Source organism: Protobothrops mucrosquamatus, unplaced genomic scaffold (assembly GCF_001527695.2).
Source record: "Protobothrops mucrosquamatus isolate PMUCROS unplaced genomic scaffold, P.Mucros_1.0 scaffold1133, whole genome shotgun sequence".
In the NCBI taxonomy this organism is placed as follows: Eukaryota; Metazoa; Chordata; class Lepidosauria; order Squamata; family Viperidae; genus Protobothrops; species Protobothrops mucrosquamatus.
The window spans coordinates 716,925-740,354 of record NW_015387351.1 but is presented as its reverse complement, the minus strand read 5'-3'; the positions used below and the strand labels follow the sequence as shown (position 1 = coordinate 740,354).

At 39.0% G+C, this 23,430-nt stretch overlaps 2 protein-coding genes across 2 annotated transcripts in view; both read right to left on the bottom strand.

Moving 5' to 3' along the window:
• SLC23A3 (solute carrier family 23 member 3) overlaps positions 1-6,933 on the bottom strand; it is an 11,146-nt gene extending 4,213 nt beyond the window's left edge. Inside the window, exons 1-8 of the mRNA XM_015820495.1 lie at positions 6,835-6,933; positions 6,260-6,423; positions 4,792-4,892; positions 4,093-4,166; positions 2,149-2,330; positions 1,299-1,422; positions 791-938; positions 461-714 (exon numbers count right to left, since the gene is read on the bottom strand). Coding sequence (XP_015675981.1) covers positions 461-714; positions 791-938; positions 1,299-1,422; positions 2,149-2,330; positions 4,093-4,166; positions 4,792-4,892; positions 6,260-6,423; positions 6,835-6,933 — 1,146 coding nt within the window. The remainder of the gene's footprint in view (positions 1-460; positions 715-790; positions 939-1,298; positions 1,423-2,148; positions 2,331-4,092; positions 4,167-4,791; positions 4,893-6,259; positions 6,424-6,834) is intronic.
• Positions 6,934-10,291: 3,358 nt separating this feature from the next.
• On the bottom strand, positions 10,292-23,413 carry CNPPD1 (cyclin Pas1/PHO80 domain containing 1). The gene is made up of 8 exons (XM_015820478.1): positions 23,345-23,413; positions 19,099-19,201; positions 17,484-17,565; positions 16,341-16,461; positions 14,555-14,683; positions 13,618-13,679; positions 12,850-12,967; positions 10,292-11,883 (listed from the first exon to the last, which is right to left on the bottom strand). Exons 1-8 carry the CDS (start codon positions 23,411-23,413, stop codon positions 11,299-11,301), a joined length of 1,269 nt encoding a protein of 422 aa, XP_015675964.1. The 3' UTR covers positions 10,292-11,298.
• Between the last annotated feature and the right edge of the window lie 17 nt (positions 23,414-23,430).

The following is a 23,430-nucleotide window of genomic DNA, read 5'->3' as shown; positions in this document are numbered from 1 at the left end:
CGGCTGGCGACCCCCAGGGGGAGGGCCTTCTCTGTGGGTGCCCCCACCCTCTGGAACGAACTACCCCCCGAGATTCGGATAATTCCGGATCTCCTTACCTTCCGTCGCGCCCTCAAGCGGACCTGACCTAGGGTGGATTTTATACTGGGTTTTTTAGGAATTTGGAAGACGCAACTCTAAATTTGGTTTAATTCGGTTTTAAGGGGGGGATTGTATATATGTTTTGGTTTTAAGTATGTTGTGCGCCGCCCTGAGTCCCGTCGGGAGAAGGGCGGCATATAAATTAAATAAAATAAATAAATAAATAAATAAATAAATATATCTCCATATGCAAATGAAGAATATTGTAGACTGATCCTGAAACTGGGCTGATGTCCCCATTCTTTGAGGGCAGGTACCTATGGATTCCCATGTGAGATCTCTGCATTGAGCATTCCCACGACTCCATCCATACTGGTACCTGAGTCAGGCTGCTGGCACAGGCGTTGGACATACTGGAGGCAGTTCCAGACATGCTTCCCAGCACAGCTGACAGGACACTGCCCAGGCCCTCAGCACAGAGTCCTCTGTTACATGAATGCCGCAGGGGGGGTGGATTCTTTAGGGCTTTGCTGCACAGCAGATAGCAGCCTATGGAGTTAATACTTGCAGTAACCCCCATGGCAGCACCAATACCAATTGCATGAGTGCTAAGCACTGGCCAGCCCTGCTCACCTGAAATAGAGAAAGGAATTGAAATCTGAAGATTAGCACAAGGGAAATGCAGAGTCTGGCTTGGCCACTCACTAACCTGGGTAGGGTATTTTGAGCCATGGGGAGTGCAGAGTGCTGTTGCTGAAGTTAAGATGTTGTGTGGAAGGATGCAAACTGTCCCAAGGGATTGCAACAGGTCTAAGGATCCCACAGATAACCCAGATGCTAGAGAATGGTAGCAGAACCTGCAGGAAATATAGAGTGGATATGAGAAGAATTCTCCTCAACAGAGAGGCTGAGGGACTGCATGTCTACAATTTTCTCTCCCTATCTGGTAATTAGGTATGATCCACCCAACTTTAACAAAGCACCATCTGATGGGACCTACCTGGAACCACTCTAGAGATTTAAGTAGTCCCAGTCCTGCTATCCCTTAAACGGGCCTTGTAGACCTGGTTGTTTCCCCACACCCTGGATCCGGAGAGGAGAGTGAAATGTATTTTGTATTAGGGATGTTAATCTCCAGGTTATCACCTCCTTTTTATCTGCTTTATTGTATTGACATTTGCTTTATAACTTTTAATTAATAACTGATGAATTGGTACCGAAAACATGTGCAGTGCTGGGCCACCAAATGTTATAGAAAGTCCCTTTGTTTGGCTCCACTGGCAGTGAGGCAGTCGGCAAGAAGCCAGGTGCTGGGATATCAAAACACACAGCAAGACAAGCCTGAAAAAGATGATAGGGTAGGTGAGATTCTGTAATATACTGTCAAAGGAAGAAGGAATTCAGTCATAAACAGATCTGCCCATTCAAGAGCCTTGTTGAAGTGAAAGACACAAATAGAAGCACCCTCACAAAATCTTTTCCCTTTTGCACAAAGAGGATATCTAGGTATTAAGGTATGTATATTGAAAATGCCTATTGTGGTATTAGAACCAACACATTTAGAGAAATGCCAACCACACACAAAAAAAGTCAAGAATATGGGATTTTGCACATCTTGCAACTTGCATTTAAAAGTAAATGTGTGTGTGTGTGTGTGTACACACACACACACACATGTATGTATGTATGTATGTATGTATGTATGTATGTATGTATGTATGTATATATGGCATATATTCAAACTGTGCTTATATTAGTGGAAGGGAAACTCAAGTTTTTAATCCTCTAAGTCAGCCATTCCCTCCACAAAGTTTTGTGGAATTCAAAATTTCATTGATGAAGACTTTAAAAATGAGAAAAACATTGTGTTTTAAAAACATCTGAATTTCAGTTTTAGCATTAAGAAGCCCTTAATGCTCTTAAAGTTTTCTGCTGAGAAAAGCAGTCAATTGGAGTACTCTTGCCACTTCTCAGAGAACCTCTGCTTGCCAGATAATGGCTGAAAAAGCATCTGATATTTGGCTGGTCTTCTGAAAAGAGTTAGGAAAAGAATGTTGAAGAACCTACAGCACCGCGACTATCCAGTTCTCAGAACAGAGAAGAGCAGCAGGCTTGTAAGCTGAAAGTCCAATAACAGAAAGGCTTGGAGCCAGGACCATGGGACCACAATGATGGGCAATCCATCCACAGGCTCCAGACACTCCAAACAGCATCTGTACTAGACCAGAGACTAGTACGGCACCAGAGATCTGGGGGAAAAGAGAGGAAAAATGGTTAAAGCTATAGGACTTACTACTGTAGCAAAGCCAGAGCAATATAATAATACAGCACCCCTTCCCAACTTCATCAGTCCAGAAGAGTTAACTTCAGCTCCCAAAATTCTCAGTAATGGCCGTATTATCTGGTGAATTCTGGGAGTATGCCCAGATTGGGCAAGCAGAGTTAGAATGCTGGTTTAGGACTGAGGGAGGCCTAAGTTCAAATCTCCACTGACTCTGAACTTCACTGAGTGGTTTTTGGCTAGTTACATTTATTCTAACCCATTTCACAGGAAGGTGTGAGGAGGGGGGGGAAAATAACAATGCCTCCTTATGATTACTACTCCATCTTTCTACTCTCATGCAAACAAAATAGATTAACCTGGGGGGGAGAGGTGGAGCATTCAGACAACCTACCAATTTGGCAAGAGAAAGGTCTAGCCATTTCTTCACCTTTCAATCATTACATGATGACTATTTCCTTTCTTGCTATCAAGAAGCTATGGCAATTTGGCATTATTACCAAATTGTTCTTAAAATGAAAAGAGACTTAATAGACTAGTTTGCATGATGTTTTAAATTAAATTTTTAGTAGGAGCAGCCAAATCTGAATAGTTATTTTTAAATCTTTTTAAATTTTGTATTGTACTGTACTATTGTTTTAAACTGGCTGTAAGCCGCCCTGAGTCCTCCGGGAGAAGGGCGGCGTATAAATTTAATAAAATCTAAAATCTAAATCTAAATCTCTTTCTCCAGCAGAATTGGCCCAGAGGTTAGGGCAGCTTTCCTAGATGACAAACTGAAGTGGATGCTGAGCAGTACTTATTAGCATTCTTAAGAAGTCTCTTTAGTGATCTGGGTTTGGGGTAAACAAAGTATAAAAAATAAAAAAAAATTAAACAATGTATTATTTCCTAATCTTTCATGGATCATAGTCTATTCTATTCAGTGCATTAAGAGAACTGTGATTTGGTTTCAGCAATAATCAAATATTGTTGTTTTATTTTATTTTATTTTATTTTATTTTATTTTATTATTTTATTTTATTTTATTTTATTTTATTTTATTTTATTTTATTTTATTTTATTTTATTTTATTTTATTTTATTTTATTTTATTTTATTATTTCTGCCCATCTCACCTACGGGGAACTCCAGCTGGCTTATAATCAAATAAAAGCAACACCATTAAAAATTAAAACATGAAAATAATAGCTATTAATATTAAAATTGATTTAAATATTAACAAAAATGCCAAGGAAGGGAGCAAGATGCATATGGGGAGGAGGTGGAATCTTATTCCAGTTCATTAACCACCTCCAGTATGATGCCCCATCAGGGCCTTTGCCCAAGACTGTTTTTTTGTTACAAAAGGTTAACATAAAGTTATAATTTAATAAATATTTAAAAGCAGTGTCATAAATATCTACATATCTTCTCCAAACATACAGGCTATTTGGATATTAATAAATTTCCATCTGCTAGCTTAACATCTGGGGTTTTTTTTCCAATATGTAGTTTGTAATTATTTGTCCTAGATTAAACTAAGCAGACAACTGATGCGTACGTGATATTACCAAGCACTAAAAGCCCTGAAAGTATTATAAAATGTACTTCTGTTCACACAGAACAGAATTTTTTCCCTGTTCTCCTTCAACTCTCTCTTGAGCCCAATGTGCTATTGTTTGGCACTCAGATAGGAGTGCTATTTATCCTAGAGCCAGCTTTGCTCTCTGACAGATCAAACCTACCAACCTCATGGAATAATTGCTTCGGGTTTCTTTTGTTCTCACAGTCTAGCCCAGCACATATTTCAAGAGCCTCTGTGCCTGAATGAAAAAGAAGGATATGTACATTTGTACTGGGTAGTCAAACAAAAATGATATCAGGGAAAGGGGGAACCCCCAGAATTCAGTATCTTGTGAAAGAAATCTATAGAATTCACTGGAGAAAAGATTTTAAATAACAGGATGGAAATCTAAGGGGGGAAAGAACAAAGTCTGAACCCAAGCAATAATTGAAAATATTAACTACAGCCCTCTGATTAAAACGTTTTCATCATTTAGGAAGGAAAGAAAAAAAATAGAGGTAATGTATCATTCATCAAAAGTTAAGGATAAAAGGCAGCTGTTATGTTCCATATTTTACCTGTACAGGGAGCACAGTTGGAAACAGAAGATTGGATTAGATGGCTTTTCTACTGATTGGACAAGATAAGGTATGCCTTTTGTCTTGACATAATATGAGATGGATACATTAGTTCTTTTAAGGGATGGATTTACAATGAAATCAGACACCTGATAACACCACCTGGTTTTCACTGAGCATGACAACTTTTGCTATATCCAAAGAAAGTGGCATAAGGAGTACTGCCAGCTTTGCTTGTCATTAAAATGCCTTGTGCCTAATGATATGTTTTTGGAGGAGTGGTGAGTGCAGTAGACCATAACTCACTGTTTTCTTTCAATGATGATCGATGAACAGGAGCCATCTGCTGGGTCAGTACCATGGCTGGGATAAGGAATTCAAAAGATGGAGCCTGCACCAGTGGCAATCTGCAGGGTTGACAAAGTCAATAAACATGGTAGAAGGACTGGTGGCAACCCAAACAGGGGAGTTATTATCCATATTCAAGTTAGCTTTCCAAAAACACAAAATGTCCCTGTCTAGACTTCAAAAAACATAAGATTATAAACAGGTAAAACAAGCTGGGGAGGGGGAACTGACAGCTGTACCTAATATTTTTACCCTAACAGAAGCCACTTTTTTGTATCTTTTTTCTTTCTTTTCTATTTTTTTTACTTTTTCCCTTTCTTGCGCTTTTAGCTTTCTCTTTGATGTCTTTCTTTTTATTAGTTTGTGTTAGCTTTTATCTTCTTTTTTTAAATTGTTGATACAGTTATCCCCCCCCCAAAAGCAAGAAAGATATGCCTTTGTTGTATTGAACAATAGTCTCCCAGAATCACCTTCTGGGCACAGTCTGACAGGAAGGACCAGAACTACTGTAAAATAATGACTCTAAGCTACCAGAGGTTGGAGCCATTCTACCAGATATGCTATAGTTGATGGTAGATGATACCAAAAGCTTCTAAGATATCCAAAAGAACTAAAAAGACCACTCTTCCTCCTATCCCATATCTAATATAGGTCATTCATCAAGACAGCAAAACAGTTTCAATAAAATTTCCTGGCTGAAATTGACTGAAATGGAACCAGAAAATCACTTATCATTCAGATGTATCTGGAGCTGCAGATCAATCTGGAACTACTTCTTGATCAATCTTTTCCTGAAATTAAACATTTGAGACAGGCCTACAATTGTCTCCCAGGCGATGGGAGATTTTCTTCAGCAAAAGTCTTATTTATGTCCACACTGGACATGTTGATCATCTCTTTTAATCATGGGGCCAATATTATCCTGGCTGATGGGCAAAGAGTAAACATAGTGGTTGTCTTTCAGTTATTCACACATTCTGTCCCAGTCTTGGAAAGTCACAAATTTTAAAAATCCAGAACAATAGCACAAAGGATCACAACCTGAAAGGAGCAGAATGCAGCAACCAGTCTACCCTTCTTTCTCTTCAGCCTCCCACTACATCTCCCCATGCCAATAGCTCTGCCATTGTGGATTGTCTATTTTGTTTACTCTGTTTATTTGTCAAACTATGGGAAACTTTTCCTCTAAGACAGTATTAAACACCTCCCTCCTCCAACTATATTCCAACAGCAACCTTTTGAAGTCTGGTAGTGACTAGCCCCAAATCACCCTGTGAGATTCCTTGGCTGATTCCTCAATCTGAGGCTCCTTGTTCATTGTTCCACATTGTCACTGAACCACCTTGGCTTTCATCCATAACTGAACCAAATGGACCCTATGGAAGATTGTGGGAATATGTGGGAGAAGGGATTAAAATCAGCTTACCTGGAACCCAGACTACACTGAATGGCTGTGGAGATGCCACAAGCAAAGAGATTGTGTGCTAGAAGTCCATCCCAAGATGGAGTCTCCTTCAGTTGCTCCTTGGGCAGTATGGCAATGAAGAGAAAGTGAAACACGCAGAGAAAAGACACTTGGACCAGGAGATGCTAGAGAGAAGAAACAATGGGCTAAAGTAGAGAACTTACCCACCCTTTACAAAGCTAGGTTCCTTGTTCAAAAGACAGCATAGTGTTGTCCAGAAGGCTTGTCTATCTACTTCTAGAGTTGCTGGCCAATATCTTCAATCAGACCTATAATTCCTGTCCCACCCCTAGAGTAACACATCAAAGTGTAGCTCACGAGTTAATAATAATAATAATCAGTTAATAATTATAACACCCGATGTATTTTGCCCTACTAACATGACCCACAATGCATACCAGGATTAATGCTGGACAACCAACATGCTGAAATCACTTTCCAATTAATTAGAAACAATTTCTCACCTGCCACTACCCATTACAAGAGAGTCTGAATTCTTCTCCAGTGGATTATTACCTCTTAGTAACTCTACTCACCTGCAAAGCCAATAAGCAACTTATAGGCCAGGGAGGCCATTTGGACCCTCTTTGAGCAAGGGACAGGATGCTTTGGGAAGCTCTGTTGGGTTTGCTCATGATGTGGATTTCTTTCTTTCTCTTAACGTTGCACTCCTGTCTGGAAAGTGACTTAGCAACAGGATATATTCTTTCTAGCTCCTCCTTCCTTTGGTTGTTCATTTTAACTGGCTATTTGGGTCTGAACTTCCACCTTTGGCCCTTCCAGGCCACAATTCTTCAGTCCATTAGCTATTAACTTGGCTTGCCAAGTAACAGGCCTCCTGCATTGGGAGAATAAAGACATGAATGAGCCGGGATGAAAGGGGAAGCAGAGAAAAGGAGAGAAGCGTTTTTGGATATTTGCTCACTGTTCTAAAATAGGAACCATGTTAATGTATGCAATTCATAAGTTAATGTGTTGTTCATTGTTGATTCATCATTTATGTTGAGCTAAAACTTAATGGAAGTGGAGAGAAAATGAGAAATCTCTGGCTGAAAAATAGCTGTGTTTACCTAATTGAGACTAACTGGCATTTTTGTGGACATTACCAACTTTCTTGAACTAGTAGTGCAATAGGATTCAAGAAATGAGTAAGACCTGAGGATCTGATCTTCAGTCTGAATCAGAAACTCTAATTATTGCATCACAGCAGCCTTCAAATTTATATTTCTTCCTTCAGCCCTGCAGTCTCCTTTCCACATTATTTAATATAATAAGCCTTGGTGTGATGTGATAGCTGCATTGCTGTTGACTTTATCATATGCACAGTTCACAAACTACTTCTTTGGCTGCACTTCCTTTTTATTTATTTTCAATATTCATATATAATGTAGGATCTATAGGGTATTTGTTTTACCAAACATATTTTTTAAAGACCAACATATAATAAAACAAAGAAAAAGCCAGCATTAGAGAAAATGTTGGATTTGACAATAGTATAGTTATCCATGCCTTAGTTACTGTACATTTCACTTTGACTACTGCAAGATATACTACATAGGATTATTTTTTATGTATGCATAGAAGTTGCAAATGGTAGAAAACGGGCATCTATAATGCTAACTGGTGCACAGGATCTTATGATCTCCATATTAAAAGATCCACACAATTTACCTATTCTTTCCCAAGTATAAAATTAAATTTGTTAACTTTTTGGAGTCCTGAGTGGTGGAGGGTCTGGGTATATGAGAAATCACCTCTCTCCTTACAAATCTGTCCAGATATCTGCAGATCCCTCTCCGGAAAATTCTTCCCATCCCTGGTATTTCAGTGGTCCCTTGAATTACCATCTGCAAGGATTTTCTTGTGCATTGCTTTCAAACATTCCTTTAAAAAAAATTATACTCTTCTTCCTCCTTCCAAGCACGGTATACACCCATTGACAGGCTTTTATTGTTAATACTCTTAACTTGTATTATTTATTTTGTATTTGGTATTTTAGTTGTTGTTATCCATGTATATTCAATAAGAAGGTGAATTGAAATTGAATAAACAAAACTTATTGACAGATAAAAAGAACTAAGTAATGTTCTAAATTGTGTCTGGCGCAGTAAAGAACCAGAGAGTAAACACTCTATTGTATTGTATAGCCCAGTACAAATATGGGCATCTGTAGCCAAATAGTGGATTGGAAAATGCAGCTTGTGTCAAATATTGGGATGCAAACATATGACAGTGGTGTTTGCATCATCATGCATATGTAATTTTGACATCATTGCTGTTTGCTGTGAACCTTTTTAATAAAATGTGAGAGTACACTCTTCCTAGCCAATCAAAGTTCAGCTAGATTACAGTGTTTTTCAACCTTGACAATTTTAAGGCATGTGGACTTCAACTCCCAGAATTCCACAGCCAGCAATGCTGGCTGTGGAATTCTGGGAGTTGAAGTCCACATGCCTTAAAATTGTCAAAGTTGAAAAACACTGAGCTAGAACTATTCCTCCAACTAAAGAAATTTTAATTCAGTGGCAGGTGGTGCTCTGAGATCCAGTAAATCTTTAGATCTAATTTGAGCAAGCTCTTGATTTATTGAATGGTGCTGACATGATACTATGTCCATACATGGAGAAATGCAGCCTTACTGTAGATATCCACCCATTTTGTCACCAGGCCTGGGGACGTAAATGGAGAGACTTCATTGTGTTGTTTCTGCAATGGGCGGTTGGAGTGGTTTTTTAAATGTTTTTATTATATGGTAATTTTTTAAAAAGTTGTAAGCTGCCCGGAGCCACCTATGTGTCAGTTGACTGGTTATAAAAATTTGTTTAACAAATAATAAACATCAAGAGCTAACTAGAAATATGTTATGATTTTTTTGTATTAGTATTTTCCCATTTTCACTAGCTTTTGGTTCATTTCCGAGTGCAGTTGAAAGTGCTCATTTCCTGAAGCCTAATTTAACTTGAAAGATCATCTACCCTCTATATTCCTGTATCATGGCGTTCTCTAGTTGCTTCTGCAAAATGAGGTGTGGTGGATAGCTATTTAACAGAACGCCGTTCCAGTGCTGGTATGTCATTTTCAAACAAGCTTGCACAATCGCTCAAGTTGACTCAAAATCTTGCTTTAGGACTTTGTTCTTTTCTGGCTACGACTCTACAGACATATGTTCTATATCACAAAGAAAGCCCAGTCTCCAGAGGAGTGGTATAAATGTTCTAATATTTCTTCAAAATGCATTAGTGCAATAAAAATTATACTGTAATGTTCTTTCTATTTTTGAATCTAGTTCAAAGAATAATAAACGGTTCTACCATCAGACACATACATCTCACTTGTGGCTTTATACAAGATGTGTGTGTGTATGTTTCAGTGTTTTGACCCTTGGCAGCTGCCTGGAGAAGTCCCTTCAGTTTTCTTGCCAAATTTTAGAAGTGGTTTGCCATGGCCTCTTTCGTAGGGCTAAGAGAGAAAGAAAGTGGCCCAAAGACTTCTAGGACTATATATGCAGGCTGAGAACTTGCAGAAGCATTTTTTGCACAAGAATACATATCTGCATCCAGAATATTAGGCGAGTTAAGTGGATCACGCTATATCTCTGAACAGCTTTGAGGCACAGATTCATAAGGCTATTTTACTTCTGTATGTTTTAGCATAGATGTGTGAATACACAAAATAGAACAGGGTGAGAATATTAGCTAAACTATTCTGCTACTTTTAGGAAGTACTGTAAAATAAAGTGTAAGATACTCAAGTGGCGTAATGTTCAGCAGTAATATCTCTGAGCTATACATACAATTAAGAGCTGTATTTTCTTAACCTTGACAACTTCAATTCCAAGAGTTGGCTGGCTGGGGAATTCTGGGAGTTGAAGTCCACACATCTTAAAGTTGCCAAGGTTAAGAAACACAGCCTTCAGCTCCCAGAAAGAAAAGAAAGCAGCTGATGGTACTGGATGAAGGTTTAATAGTGTGAAACAAACAAACAAACAAAAGAGACAGAAACACACAAATACCTTTATTAGAAGAGATCCCATCTACAAATTACAGTGGAAAACTAATGCAGAAAAAAGTTGGAAGAAATTGGGGTAGGACAGCCTTTCTTATTCAGGTATCCTCCAGAGAGTTTGAATTATCACTCCCCTCAGCCATTGGCCATGCGAACTGAGGATCACAGAAAGTAGTAATCCAGCGTTATCTGGAGGCAATCTGCTTACTAAAGGCAGTTATAAGAAAAAAAACTGCCATCCTTCTACCCGCTTCTGTCACAAAAAGTGAAGGAGGCAGTCAAGCACTCATAAATAAGACCAGGAATTCCAAACTTTCCTTAGTCTTCCATACCCTAATTAACAGTACTCAGTGAGTGGCATCCCACCCTACCTTCGTCCTCATGTAACAGCACAAAACCTGCTTGGCTTTTAGGAAAACAACGGGTAGACACAGGCAGAGAACACGAGTAATGACTTTACATACTTCTTAATTATGTAACAATCACTGCTAATCTAAATTGTGTAGAGTTGCTGCTATTCACCACCATAGCTCTTACAGAGAAATCTACCTGGCAAATGGCTCCACACATACAGCTAAGCTGGGAAGATTTATGGTGCCTGATGCAAGCAGTCCTGATATATGTGTCCTCACCCAATTCCGCAAGGAAGGACTCAGACCAGTCTCCAGTGCACGTAACTGGCTCATATGAAATGGAAGAAGGGTTTATCAGACTTTGTGCTCCCTGTCCCAGTCTCAACACTTCAGATGAGATGCGTTCTTCCAATAAACCCCTTAAAGCTTTTTAAGCATCACTGTCAATTTGGGAGAAGAGAAAGATACCGAAGTCAAATTTAAAAAGGTAAGTGAATTAATATCTGCTGCAATACAGTATCGCAAGTGCTTCGTTTCCATCTCTAGCCTTTCCTGGTTGGTGTCCCGTGACTCTGATGTACCAAGGCATTTCTTATCAAGGTGTTCACCCCCTACGTCTAAGCTACATCCTTCTTTCCAACCTTAACTAGGAAACATAAAAGTTTTGAACCTGCCAAGCTCTAAAGAAGCCTGCCAAGGACACTGTTGCAGTGCTAGAGGTTCCGGCCAGTCTTTGCAATTAGGAGACAAACGAAGGGGTCTGTCCCAGCACGAGCTGCTGGAGCAACAAGGAAGTCCAAAGTGAGTTGACTGTTGAGCAAAACGGGTGCAAGCTGTGTGGTTGGCTGTCATGCAGGAAGTGGGCTGTTGGCAGTGCGGGCAAAGCGAAGAGCTGATAGGGGCTGATGAATAAGACAATGCCTTAAGGACTTTTCCCCAGAGATACAGCACCGTAACTGAAACCCCACTGATTCCTCTCTGCTGTTTTTCATCTTGAAAGGTTTGATTCTCCACCCTGGGCCACGAAGGACAATATGGTGGCTCTTGTTTGCAATCCATATTCTGGGCTGAAGAGGAAACAGGCAGACATGAAACCAGAGCATCTCTGGTGCTGGTAACAGCAGTAGGACCAGATCTTTTCACATGGATAGAGTGATGCATCACTGCAGCTGAAGCAAATACAGCGGCAACACCTGTCAGATATACCACACCAAGAATGCACGCCAGCTATAGAAGGGGAGAAAAAAGAAAGAAACCAGATTATGCACTGTTTTTAGTCTCAGAAATGGAGCAATCCATTGGATCAGAATATATTGTCCACTCCAATTACTTATCCCACCTCCCTTTCAAATGCAGAAGGCTAGGAATTTGTAAACCAATAAAGGGAAAAAAAACTTCCATTGTCTAGCAAGGTCAAGTCGGACAAATGCTGCTAGATATGCTAGTTTTTGAGTATTTATTGCAGAGTTCACACATATCATACTAAACCATAATGCAATATATTTGGTTTAACTTTTAAACCATAATGCAGTATATTTGGTTTAACATGGATAGTCATTGGGTCTTATTTAATAAATCTTGGTTGAACAAATCTTCACATTTTGACTACTCTACTGTGGATTTTGTTGCTTTGTAAGTGTTTAACATTTTTTAATCTGTCTGCATTAAGCCACCGCTTTAAGGGCTTCTAAACTGAAAAAATGGTGTAGAAAGTTAGTAAAATCACAGATGAAATAAGACAGAAGGTTATCAAATTCTACCTAGTAAAAATCAGGACCGGGATACCTGGCTTCTTTGGATCAGTCAGGACATGTGACATAATAGCTATTCAAAGAAAATACAAAGAAGTTTGTCCTTGGAGGGTGCAGACAGTCATAGAAGCTTAATTCAATAGAAGGTTATTGGTGAGGTTTCTGTCTCTCTAATACTCCCATCCCCACCTCCACAATTAATATCAATTCACAGTTTCTCATTGTCTTCTCTCTGGGAAGTTGGGCAGCTAGCAAAACAAGCATCCTATCATTTTTACCCCAAGTAGACATACCAGGGACCTCAGAATTAAGATCACTCTCTCATTTGCATACCACACCCTAAATAGTCTATTGACCTGTCCCTATTTTTAACTATCTCATTTACAACCCCTTCTTCTCTTTGTCACTCCCTTTTTCTCACTTTAGGCAATATGGTTCCTACCTTGGCTACCTGCTGGTAGAATTGACCCAAAGCCTGCTGCCACAAAGTTTGCTCCAGTAGAACACACAGATCGGTGTAGGTGAACCAGCCACGTCTAATACCCTGCTTCTCAGCCACACTGTAGGAACAAAAAAAATTGCAGAACCTTTACTCAAGAACATCCCCACATAGTTTTGATTTCTGGTGTCATCAGACCTACACAAACAAACCGCTTCCTTGTATTACAGTGACAGAAATATCCACACTGCCATATTTGTCACTCCAGGAACTGATAGACTGCTAGCATTGATACAGTATAGCAACAGATCTAATTGATCTACAGTGCCAGTCAGTAAGGTAACACTTCACACACACACACACACAAAATCTCTCTCCAGTGGAACATGAAGAATGAAAGGAGTTTTCTTTGGAGAGGATTTACAAAGCTGACCAGCTCACGTGGACAGTACTTCCAGTTTTAGAACAAAACACATTCTGTTTCCAAAGTTCAGCAAAAATGTACACTGTACATTCTGACATATTGTGAAGCCACATGTGGGAAGACAGAAGACTGGCTGAACGGCCTCACATCCAGTGGTCCTGAAATAATTCATATAGTGGCTTCATCAAGGTCTGCAGTCTAGCTATGGATACGGCAGAATATAAAGTCACTTTCTGATCATATCCAGTCCATTTAGAATAGAAAGTAATTATTTTCCCAACCCACTCAAAGAACTCCTTTTATGCCAGTTCTAGAAAAATGTTATCATCTTGATCAAAAACACCTACCGTCCTTCCAGCCAGCTGAGCACTTCAAAAAACTCCTTGGGATCTGTAAAAAGGCTCCAGTCCTGTAGATAAGGAAAGAATGATTGAAACAGTGAGCTAAAATTGTTTTTCTATCCCCCTTTTACCGAGGCAGGGCTTCAATTTTTATATGAACAGTGCATGAAACATAAGCAGGAAGGATTGAAAGATGCTCCATACTAACTACATTTAAATGTAAAAATGTTCTCCATATTCAGTTTGGGTAGTGCCTCATAACAGCCATAGGTAGTGCTTTTATTTCTCACTTAAAATATCTCCCAACAAATTTTCAACTGCAGCTGGTGTGAGGTTCTGCTCATGGAATGTCCTTCTATTTCAAGCGGAAGAGAAATCCCTTAAGTCTTGCAGACATCTGGCTAAAGGAGATATGTCAAACTCGCGACGTCATATGACGTCGCGCAACATATCGGGCCGTTTTTGCCATTGCCGGCAATGGGGTGGGCGCGGCTTCCAGATGACGCGTCCGGCCCACAGGCCGACAGTTTGACACCCCTGGGCTAAAGCCATTCATTTCACCAGTCTTTCAACAGGTTATTTTGCTGGGGTTTTGTTTTAAACAATACTGTCTGCTTGACAATTACTGTTATCGCTTTGGATTGTTCTTATTATTGTTGCAAGTATTTGGGTTTCATTCATTCCTCAATCTGTTGCTCTGAATTTACTTATGCTTCACAGTACTAAATGAAATCTATATTAATCTTGCATTTTAACAACATAAAATCCAACATCTTTCATTCAATCTTCATTATAATTACAGTTAAAACTCCTACAGCTTTGCCACTCTTAAAGGGCACACATCTTCTCATGTCTTGTTAGCCTATTGATTTCTCTGAACTTTGGCTGAAAGTAACAAAGATTTGTGCATCTCCCTCACATAACACATCTTTAGAAGTCTTACAATGGCACGGAGGAAATTCATCTCCAGCATATTCATAGTCTGTACATCCACCTTGCCTGCAGTGCCCCATTCATCGTTGAATACCTCTTCCTCTTCTCCTTCATCATAAAGGTACTTGCTGGCAACCATCTGAAAGCAACAGGAGGAGGGCTAGATGAAAAACACTGATCACTGTACTTTGCCTTAGTATAGAAATGGAATCAAGAAATTGCAATTTCCCCTATTTCTATAGTTGGAAGAAAACCCCAATCCTCAATTTCCAAATTCTCAGATATTTTGGGAGGTGAAAGAGAGGGAGAGTTTTATAGTATAGATTTTTATAGTATAGATTTTAAAGCCAGCATAAAAAAATCAATACTAAAGCTTAGGTGAGAGAGACCAATTCACAAAACTAAATATCAGCAAGTATACAGATAAAGTGTGATTGACCTGAAGCTAGAAAGATTAAGGGGAAGGTGGAGGGAGCCTGTGACAGGACATCTGGAATGTATTATAAAATGAGAAAATATGGAACTGGAACAATGATGGTTAAACATGGGGAGAAAGAACAATATTTAAAACTAGATTGTTGTTGTTGTTAGTTGTGAAGTTGTGTCCGACCCATTGCGACCCAATGGACAACGTTCCTCCAGGTCTTCCTGTCCTCTACCATCTTCTGGAGTCCATTTAAGCTCACACCTACTGCTTCAGTGACTCCATCCAGCCACCTCATTCTCTGTCGTCCCCTTATTCTATTGCCCTCAATCTTTCCCAGCATTAGGCTCTTCTCCAGTGAGTCCTTCCTTCTCATTAGGTGGCCAAAGTATTTGAGTTTCAACTTCAGGATCTGGCCTTCTAAAGAGCAGTCGGGGTTGATCTCTTCTAGGACTGACCGGTTTGAACGCCTTGCAGTCCAAGGGACTCGCAGGAGTCTTCTCCAGGACCATAGTTCAAAGGCCTCAATTCTTTGGCGCTCAGCCTTTCTTATGGTCCAACTTTCACAGCCATACATTGCAACTGGGAAAACCATGGCCTTGACTATACACACTTTTGTTGGCAGGGTGATGTCTCTGCTTTTTAGTATCCTGTCTAGATTTGCCATAGCTTTCCTCCCCAGGAGCAAGCGTCTTTTAATTTCTTGGCTGCAGTCCCCATCTGCGGTGATCTTGAAGCCCACTCTCACTACTTCCATTTCTTCCCCATCTATTTGCCAGGAATTGAGAGGGCCGGATGCCATGATCTTGGTTTTCTTAATGTTGAGTTTCAAGCCAACTTTTGCACTCTCCTCCTCCACCCACATCAAGAGGCTCTTTAATTCCTCTTCACTTTCTGCCATTAGAGTGGTATCATCTGCATATCTTAGGTTTCATTTAAAGTTTATATATTAATAGAAATGTTGTTCAATAGATATCACAAAATAAGTTCAGTAATGCTTAAATATCCTATAGTACTGTAAAGTTCAATATTTTCCATAACTATAGTAGTTTAGGATCCAATACAAGTTTTCAGACTTTTTAAAAAAATATCATATTTTTATCAACTGGACCATCCTATCTCCATAGTGAGAATGTTGTGAAATGATGGAGTCTGGACGGATCAAGACAGCTTATAGTACAGACAAAAGATCATGAACATTTCTTCATAGCGTTACAGTTGTACACATCTTGGGAAAAGACTCATTATAAAGTACATGTGTCTTCTATTTTCTAAGATGATTAAATGTGTGGATAGTTATATAAACAAACACACGCGCTCTCACACACAAGCATTCTGCTTTGCCTGCCTCCATCCCAACCCAATTACTCACCATGGAAATCAAGAAAAGATCAGAGGATGAGATCTGCTGTAGGTATTCAGGATCACGGTGCCGAAGTCGCTCGATGTAAACCAAGGCCAACATCATGGAGCAGGGAGAAATACAAGCTTCCCTAAAAGAAGCAATATATTGCAAATCTCATTGCATAGGACTCAAATAGAGATCTTTCTTGAGGCCATTTTAGCTGCACAACCAAATATTATTAAAATTATGATATATTCTGCAACATTTAATGTGTGCCAGAGTGCCCACAGTAAAAATGACAATAAAGGTTATCTGTCTAAAATAGCTATTGTGTATTTACAAGCTACACTCTTGGATGCTGATAAGAAGTGGAAACATTCCTGATCTGGATTTAAAAAGATGAGAAATGCTATCCTGATCACATTTTGTTTATTGCCTTCCTATAATTGGCCGTCGTGAGAACAGAAGGATTCTTTATTCTGAACCAACATGCTTCCTCTTATGATTCAAACAAGTGTCTGCAAGATGTTGCGGCAAATATAGAAAAATTAGTTTGCTCTTTTGAAGGTCCCAAGAGCAATATGAAAAATCTCTTAAGATTTACAGCAGCATTTTTTTTTTGTATCATCTCTCACTAAAAATCTGTTGGCAAGGCCAACTTTTTACCTTCTGATGCAGTTAGCTTTTTTTTTTCAAGCAGAAATTTCTAGAAAGAACTCTCCTGTAGTAATTTTAACTATTCACAATTATAAGTAGCTATCATATAATAAGAGTGCCAGTTTGGTGTAGTGGTTAAGGTGATGGCATAGAAGCCAGGAGACTATGAGTTCTAGTCTCACTGTAGGCACAAAGACTGGCTGGGTGACTTTGGGCCTGTCACACTCTCTCAGCCAAACTCACCTCACAGGGTTGTTTTTTGTGAGGAAAATAGGAGGAAGAAGTAGTACGTATATTTGTTGCCTTGAGTTACTTATTAAGTAATAAAGTTGGAATAAAAATCTAATAAATATTTTTTTTCTTTCTAGTCATTTTTTCCCCTACAATAAGAAAGTATCTTTTTCCACAGCAGCATTTTTTCAAATGAAATGTAAAAAGGTACAACAATAAACATGAATGCAAAAAAAAAAAAAAAAAGTGGTCCAAAGGAGCAGAAGGAGAATTAGGCCATACCGGGAGACATGAGAAACGTATTTCTTTTGAAGTCTCCTAATTGGACTAGGAGCAGCTTTCTGAAGTAATTCAACAGCAATATCTAGAATATAAAAATAGCTGACATCAATACAACGCAAAGAGATCCTTCTTCTCAAGCTGAGGAAATGCCTTGCTCAAACTTAACGGAAGTTAACATTACAGAACCTAACATCCCTTTCTGGAACTCTTTTCTCTCTCTCCCTCTGTGTGTGTGTGTGTGTGTGTGTGTGCGTGTGTTGAACTGTGCTTGATTAAAATAATTGTTCAAGAACGAGAGATAACAAATGCCGAGAAGGAATTCTAAACAGCCTCTCTCATGCTCAGACTAGCAGTTTCTCACTTGAAGGCGGAGGGTGATGGTTTGTAAAATTTCACACCCAAAATATTTCAAAACAAATCCTTTTGCACCTTTTCCCATCTGATTTCCCTCAGAAGCCTCTCAGACATAAGAAAGTTACAGGTAAATGTGTTACTAACAGGGGAGAAGGTAAAGAAGAAAAAAGATACTCCTTCCACTATAGATTTGCATTTGTCAAGATTTATTTTCTTTATTCCCAATCCTTTGTTTAAGTTGATTTACATCTTAATAGTGTCTCTATAATTAATGAGACTTGTACTAAGTCTGTTGTTAGAACTTTGGTAGTTGTCTGACTTAGAAGTATCCCAATCTCAGCAAGTTCTCTTTAACAAGATTTATTACTATAAAAGCAATAATAACATCAAGAGGTAGTGTTGAAAAAAGCTGTTTTGTTTCCATTGAACATTTTCCCTAATTTCAGTATTGATCAGGAACCTTGATTAGAAGCTGGAAAGCTGTTTATTGGCTAAAATTAGGAATGTAAACAAAATTATAAATTTATTTTCAAGCTAAACCACAGGATCTGCTTCAGTAGACTCTGCCACAACAAAGATAAATACCTAATTTACTGAATATCATTTAGAAATAATTCATATAATTTTTAGGAAAAAAGCATATCTTTGGGGAATTACATATGAAAATAAATGTAATTGTTATATTTTTAAATGAAATAATACAGTAACATAGTCTGCTGGGACGGACTAAACTTTGATTGTTCTTCTCTATCCTTTCATTCATTTAGTTCTTAGAAATGGGCAACACATGATTAATTTCTAAATGCAGAATAAAACACATAAGGAGAAAGCTATTATTCTGTTCTTCATTTCATCTCTCTTATGCATACCCACTACCCATACCTGATCCTATACTTTATTTAAAATGAAAATCTTACGGCAAAAACCACTGATCTTTTTTCTTGAACATTTTCCCATTTAGTTTATGGTGCTTTCTATCAAGTGCTTGGGCCTAGCTGTGAAGTATTGTATATTTACAACATAATTCAGAGAACTCTTACATACTCGACTACTCTCTCAGGTGTTTAACTAGCCCAGTAATGCTAACAAATGAGCAAAGCAAGGTGAGAATTCATGAACTCTTTTAAAAGTAAGCTAGAATTTGACAGAATTGATTATATAGCCAAACGGGTGTATATGTGAAGATAAGCCTTGGTCCAATTTCCAATAGCTTGTAATCTTCTCCTGCATTTCATTTTTTCCTCTCTTAAACGAAACTCACCTGCAACTGGACTTGAGAGATTATCAAGGGCACTGTCTTTATCCCAGCCATAGTAAAGTCGTTTACGTACACGATCACTCAACTGCTGGTGCTTGGGAAGGAACTGAAAAAAAGAAATCCATAACTCTATAATACACAAACACACCATCTTTCTCCCCACACCAATCACAAACAACCGAAGATTTCATCTCAATACATATACATGTCCTAAGCACCTGTAGGAATATTATAAGCAACTTTCATCTTGTGACTTGTTCTTCAGAAAAATCTGACTAGATCTACATTACTGAACCAGTTTGGTCTAGTCTAGTGGTTAAGGCATCAGGCTAGAAAATAGGAGCCTGTGAGTTCTAAATCCACCTTAAACATGAAAGCTGGTTGGGCCAGTTATTCTCTCAGCCCAACTCACATCACAGCGAAAAATAGGAATGAGTATTACATATTTTCCTTGCCAGGATAATAAATAAATAAACAAACACTGAGGCATGTAGAATTATACCTTAAGGGTCTTTTCAAACTTCCAAGGTGCAATTTCCAAAACGTTCATATACTGTATCCCTTCCATCATGTGGTATCTCTAATCTAATTAACAATCCCTTAAACCCAAACCATTATGCAAAGTTGCTTTTTTCAGTTATCCTCTTCATATATATTCCTCAGCCTGTCTTATCTATTGCATTAAGCCATAGTTTCTTAATCCTTTATTTATTACGTCAACATGCATTTATTTTTGTACATTTATATGCTGTAATCCTAGTGGCTTTATTTCCTTACAGTCATTTCATTTTAACAAACTTTACAGTGAAAACAGTACAAGAAAAATAATAAAATTTTCTCTAAACCTGAGTAAAACTTTTATTTTAAAACCCCTCTGAAATTGTAACAAGGAAGAAATCAGAGTTAATTCCAGTCGCAAATTGTTTCAAAATAGGGGTCTTCCCACAGAAAAGACAGAATTAGTGTTAAAGCATATCAATGAGTGGCATGACCTACAAAAGTGCCCTGTTGAGGACCTAAGAGTTGCTGGATTCATATACCACACTACAGTAATTCAGAGATCACAGACCACAACAGTTGACTTCATAGGCAAAGCTAAAGTTAAACAAATCCAACTATTGTATAGCTTGTTGGCTGATTTATTTATGAAATTTAGATACCACCACACAATGGTTTACAGCAGTAAAACCAGCGGTGGAATTCAGCCGGTTCGCACCACTTCGGCAGAACCAGTAGCTAATTTTTTGTTGCCCAGGCCCAGAACGGACTTCCAGAAGCGGCATCCACACAGAGAACTGGTTGTTCACATATTTGAATCCCACCACTGAGTAAAACTCAAAACCACTATATAATAAAACCAAAATAAATAGCAACATAACAATCATTACTTTTAGAATCTCATGAATTTACTCAATCACAAATATCTTGGCCTTGATTTTGCTTTCAGCCTAAAGCAACAGCAAAATTATTTGTGTGGGAGGGAAGGGTGCACATATGCACGCATACTTTCTAATTCCAATTAAATTATTTTTGAGGCTGCTCTCTTTAGCCGTTTTCAAGTTGGCCACTTATTTTTTTGGGGGAAGCTCTCTTTTCTCTGTTTCTCTAAAGTCTGGATTTAAAAGATCAAAAGATTTTTTCCTCCAAAAGGCTGGTGCCTGCTTGGAGGCATACAGTATTTCTAGTTTGAGATCAAGATGCATATTCAAAATATCTGCAGTTAACATGACATGCAGCTGAAAATCTGGAGTACCCTGTGGCAGCAACACACTTGATAAGGCAACCTTCACAATACCTTCACATCTGATATAACTTAGAACAGTGGTTCTCAACCTTTTTAATGCCGGGACCCCCAACCGGTCGTAAGTCGAGGACTAAACCGGTCGTAAGTCAAGGACTACCCAACCAATCGTAAGTCGAGGACTTTCCCTGCCCGGGAGCGCTGCGCATGCGTGGTTCCGCCCCCTGCGCCAGCCGAGGCGTAGCTGGCAAGCGGCAGAGACGGAGCAGGCCGACCACCAGCTGGCCCAGCTCAAGGGAGGTAAGGCACCCGCTGGAAAAGGGGGAAAAATGGCAGACAGCCTTGCTTGGCGACCCCCGTGAAATGGTCGATCGACCCCAAATGGGGTCGCGACCCATAGGTTGAGAACCACTGACTTAGAACTTCAGTGAATACTTTCTGACATACATTTTGGTTCTTTCAATGAGAATTAAACTTAGACCTTTACTTCCATGTATGTACTCGACTAACAAGGTCAGACAACTTTCATTCAGATCAATTATATGCTCTCCCTTTTTCTTAATTTCACAGACACACCACACACCTTTTCCCCTCTTTCAGTGCACATTCTATCATTTCTTCCTCTCTAAATTTCTAATTTCAATCCTCCATATGCCATGGTCATCACCAAATAGGTCCATAGATATTTACCAAGAATAACGCTTATGTCATATGTCTACCTCAAGTATCCCCTGCTTATTTCTTAGTTTTAGCATATTTTGTGCACATGCCACAAATGCCGACAAACCAAACTAAATTCTCTACTTCACTCTACTATAGCTTATCTAGAGATAAACAAGGCTGTAATATACTTGCTATTTACTGCACAAAGAAATTTTAAAAAATGGGAAGATTTAGGTAAGCAAACATATATAAAAATACATGGCTTCCAACCAGTTTTTCTATTACTTTTAAAGGTAAATACTGAGCCAGCCCTTTTCCTACTCTCTTAAGACTTCACCAATCTCCAACAATTCTTATAAGCATTATCAGCATTAGAGTAAAGGTGCACAATTCTAGGCTCTTAGATTCCCAGTGTTTTAGGAGGTCTTCCAAAGCTTTGATACGGCCTGGGGAGTATCCCAAACGTTATTAAATTATAATTTTTAGTGAATGGAAAATAATCATGTTAAGTATTATTAATTTTATTAATGATACTTTTATTAATTTTAATTGAATCTAAGTGTAAATTAAATTTAAGGGAAATCAGTATTTGACTTGGTCATAACGAATATGACAAAAGTCCAGGAAAAAATCTCTTCACTTCTTTTGCATGGGAGTCTGTATCTTATGAGAACATTAATAAATGCAAACAAGCCAATAAGCCCTGTCAAGTGTGGGGAGGAGTCAGGTGCAAGCAACCAAAACCCTCAGGGATAATCTCAAGCAGAAGCTTTATTATTAATTACCTATGTTAGAGGAATCTAGCCAGACTGACTGCATTCCCTTGGGAATGGTCAGATAAGGCTTTAGGGATTCTGGGGGTGTCAGGCCTTTGTCACTTCCTGCAAAGCGAGGTGTCTAAGCTCAGCCCTCTCTTAACACCTCCCTCCAGTCTAGCTGGAGGTTGTCAATGCCTTTTTTCACTGGCAAAGCAATTGCAATAGCGTTAAGAAAATGCGGCACAAAGCAACAAGTTTCCCTAGGGTTTTGTGCTGATTCATGAAAACATAAAATATTATTTTCTGCACTATATAGCATTTAATCTAGAGTAATCCAGACCATCAAAATGACAGTAAACAGGCTTTATACTGAAGTCAGAAATGACTAGGTCCAGTTGATCCTATGAAGATGCCTAAAGTGCCATCGTGAAGAATTGGCAAAGCCTCGGTCTCCACAACAGAATGTCCTTGTTTCCAAACACTTCAGGAGTTCAGCCCTTGTTATATATACCTCTATCTGATTACAATTTATAATGTATTCTTTTGATCTCTTATTTCCTCAGTATAAGGAGGTAGGTATTCAGGCTCTGAAATTTTAAGGAATGTCACAATTCACACTCAGGCTCTGAAATTTTAAGGAATGTCACAATTCACACTCAGGCTCTGAAATTTTAAGGAATGTCACAATTCACACTCAGGCTCTGAAATTTTAAGGAATGTCACAATTCACACTCAGTGTGAGTTTTAAAGGAATGGATTCACCGATACAGAAACATTATTGTAGGGTGAAAAAAAAAACGTAACCTGGGCTGAAAGGAGAAAAGGAGTTTTGCTGGTAGATCTCGGGGTGATCTGAAGCAGTTCAGTGAAGAGCTCTACCTCGGTTCTAGCAATAAAAACGGACGCGTCTTTCTGCCAGAATCCAAAGCAAGGGCGCGTCGCAGATCGATTATCGATCAGCCAAGAAAGGCAGCGACGGCGCGCAGGATGGCGAGAGGAAAGCTGAAGAGCAAGAAATGGACGCGACTACTCAAAGCAAAAACAGCTTCGGGCGGGCCGGACGAGAGTGGCGACGGAGACAACTCACCGTGAACTCCTGGAAGCCGCTCAGGGAGAAAGCGCCCTCCTCGTCCAGAAAAAGCTTGTCTAGGTCCATCTCGATCGAGGGGCGCG

What these genes read in the sequence shown, in the direction of transcription:
- CNPPD1 (XM_015820478.1), bottom strand. Translation starts at nt 23,413, where the DNA reads ATGGACCTAGACAAGCTTTTTCTGGACGAGGAGGGCGCTTTCTCCCTG. An exon ending in GCGGCTTCCAGGAGTTCACG is followed by an intron (nt 19,202 to 23,344) that starts GTGAGTTGTCTC and finishes TCTTTTTTTCAG; the next exon opens with TTCCTTCCCAAGCACCAGCA. An exon ending in TGAATTTCCTCCGTGCCATT is followed by an intron (nt 13,680 to 14,554) that starts GTAAGACTTCTA and finishes CCTTATCTACAG; the next exon opens with GACTGGAGCCTTTTTACAGA.